Raw genomic sequence first — 3,192 nt, 5'->3', positions numbered from 1 at the left:
ATCTTTATTATTAAAAACCATCTTATTAAATTTAATTGATGATAAATAATTAGCTCAATTTTTCATTATCAGTAATGTTATTTGTAATCATGAATATGATTTTTTTATTTGTTGATTTTTCAGATATTAAAAAATTAATTTTAAATTAAAAAATAAAAACAAATTTATCTCAAATTTAAAGAATAAAAACATATTTAAGTTTTAATGTTTTTATTTTATTTTACTAACCAAAGACAGAGATGGATAACATAAGACCGAAAGAATGACCATAATTTTAAGGATTAGCGAAAATCAGAGCAGAGAGAGTGAACCACGCCGAGTCACTGTCCGAAGCAAAGACCAGCAAGGTCAAAATTGGAGCTTGTTGTTGCGAATGACAAAAGAAGAAGAACCCACTTCACCGATGCATCCACCTCCTTCATACACCTTAGTCCTAAACATCATGAGCAAAAGAAGAACATGGGCATGTCTCTTTCTCTTAGTTTACGGTACCCTTTTGGCCTCTTCATGGAACTTCCTCAAATCCACGCTTTCATGGTACAACCTCCAAGTTCAGTCCTCAACTTCGGCGTGGCCCGCACTCTACGCCTCGGTGCTTCTGGGCACCGTGTTTGGGGCACTATCCATGGTGGCAGCGTTGGTGGTTATGGTTCCCGCGGTGGTGGTGACGTGGATCACCGTCGTGGTGCTTTTGGCCTTCTTTGGGAAGCCTAGGAGGACCCTGGTGGTGGAGGGGAGGAAGATCACTCGGGAAATTTTTGGGTTTGTGGTGAGGATTTTGTTGAAAGAAGGCAACTTTGTGGCTGCGGTTTGTGCTGTTTTGGGGTATTTTGTTCTTTTTGGGAGGTATGGTACTCAAGGGGAAGGGACTGTTGAGTCGTGAGTGGTTGATTTGGTGGGGTGGTTGTTTTTTTGGGGGGGTTTGGGAGGTTGTTGTCACATGGGGTTTGCATAATCATGCTGGTTTTTGCAAAATCAAGCATGGTTTGGTAAAGTGTCTTAATCTTAATCTTAATCTCCTTTTCTGTTTTTTTGGCTTAGAGTAGGAATTATTACTTGCGTGTTTGGTTTCACGTTTAGGGTTGAAGGGTAGTGGTGGTCATCATGGTGCCTATCTTAGTGGTGATTTGGTCCTGGTTTCAAGACGTGGTTTTTCATGTTTACTGATAAGTTAATACTTATAGTGCTTACACACCTCAATCATGGATCAGAGAAGCTACTATTAGTTGTTTTTGGTGCGTTTTGACATGAAAAAAACAAATGATAAAATGTGGATCTTTGATTAGAATCCAAATACACTTATAGTTTCTGCATATCAGATGTGATTTCCAACTTATCAACGAGTTTTCAAACACGCTAGTACAGAGGAGAGAGTGTTGACCGAGTTTGAAATGTCACTTACTGAGATGTGTAGTGCATATCTGTTTTATGATGTCATGTAAATTCCAGTGTATGCTCTTGCTGATTCATTAATTTTACTACCACTTACAAGCTGGTTTGTTTTGATGGTTCTATGGATATGTGATTGTGTTGCTGAAGTTGTTGTATTCAATTTAGCTAATTTTCATCAAATGTATCTAAATTGGAAAGTTAGAACCCCAAAGAAGGGGGAATGGAAATATCTGATGTGTGTGGGGTATCTTTGGTATGAGTATTGAAGTCAAATTAGTGAGTTGAGTGAAAAAGACTGTTGAGAATCTGATTAGAGTGTTTTAGAACTTTCAAGTTAGCTAAACCTAATGAGAAGACAAGGGGGTGTTTCTTAGTTTGCATGCCTAGCCAACAGAAATGTCATGTTGTGTCTAGTAAAATATGAATTAATCAGAAGCAACTTCCATTGGAAGTCAAATTTTGGTTGGAACATACTTAGAATAGCAACGTTAATCATTGAACCATTGCCAAATTATTTGGTGATAGCAACCATCCTCTCATCCGAGTCCTACCACTCGTGGCTGTGATTTCACTAAAGATATTCCCAACTACTCAATGCTATTACCAATAATGTTTCTTACAGGAGAAGATTCTGTGAAGTGATAAGAGATGCGGCTATTGATATGGATGGTTGTGAACTTGTGATGAGATATCTTTGTAAATAACATATTTGGCATCTGGATTCTGAATATTTACTGATCTGAATTCCTGGCAGGGTTTATTTCACTGATATTAGGGTCAATGGAGTTGTTTTGAAAGATATCTGCCACCTCCCATTAATGGTAAACATCATGGAGAAAGGCCTCCCATCTCATATCACTTTTAATTGCCCTCATTCTTCTTATTTGCTCTATTGGCCCAAATACTGTGAAAGGAGTAGCTAAATTACTTGGAAAAATGGGGTCCAAATCTTATTTGGAAAAAGGGGGTATCTTGTTTACTTTTGGCACATAAGCTGATGAGTGAGGAGTTTAAAGATATTTTTTATAATTATATCTGAAGTTGGAATTTGGTGTCTTCTTGCACATGCCTATCTAACTATAGTTTGTTGCAGATTCTTTTCTTGCGACTTGATCTGCAAGCAAGACAGACCCAAAAAAAAAAAAAAAAATTCGTTTGCTCCACTTGGACTCCAAATTTTCCTTTCCCCTTTTCTTTTTCAAATTTGGTCAAAAAATTGATAATCTTATCAAAGTGTACCTTTCTACAGTGCTAGATTCATTGTATCTTTTTTAAAAAAAATAAAATAAGTTGACATAACCAAGTTTATCAGCATGTTGGAAAACAATTATAAACGAACTAGTTTCTGAAAATCCTTTTTAAAAATACACCAAAAAAAAGGTAATTATATTTTTAGATAAATCGATCCAGATAAGCAGTAAGTCTACCATATATAGAGAGTAATCAGAAGTAAATCACATAATGTAAAAAGGAGAAGCCTCTGAAAGAAAAGAGACAAATATTTGGTTTTTAATTAAGAGTGGAACTACCCAACACGCAAAAGCTAAATTAAAGAATCTATTCATCTATGCAGAATCAATCATTTAAAAATAAGCACAAGTAATTGTATTCTTTTCTTAAACGTCTAGGCCTGTAGAAACTTTACACTGTTAATTGTTTCTTGCTTCATTTTAGTGGCAAGTGGCACAGTGCTTGTTGTCATTACAATATACCGAAGCAGGTAAAATTAAACATGTGTTGCAGCTCTACCGACACTCCCTTATCTATGCAATTTTATTATTTTGGGTTCCAATGGTCCAT

General features: G+C 36.1%; 1 protein-coding gene across 1 annotated transcript; it reads left to right on the top strand.

Moving 5' to 3' along the window:
* The first annotated feature begins 238 nt into the window (after nt 1-238).
* LOC109816853 (uncharacterized) lies at nt 239-2,439 on the top strand. Its single transcript, XM_020382004.3, has one exon. The coding sequence runs from the start codon at nt 263-265 to the stop codon at nt 881-883; it is 621 nt and encodes a 206-aa protein (XP_020237593.1). The 5' UTR covers nt 239-262; the 3' UTR covers nt 884-2,439.
* The last annotated feature ends 753 nt before the right edge of the window (nt 2,440-3,192 follow it).

This window comes from Cajanus cajan, chromosome 8 (genome assembly GCF_000230855.2).
Source record: "Cajanus cajan strain Asha chromosome 8, NIPB_CcT2T_4, whole genome shotgun sequence".
Lineage (NCBI taxonomy): Eukaryota > Viridiplantae > Streptophyta > Magnoliopsida > Fabales > Fabaceae > Cajanus > Cajanus cajan.
This window is presented reverse-complemented; position numbering and strand designations above follow the sequence as displayed.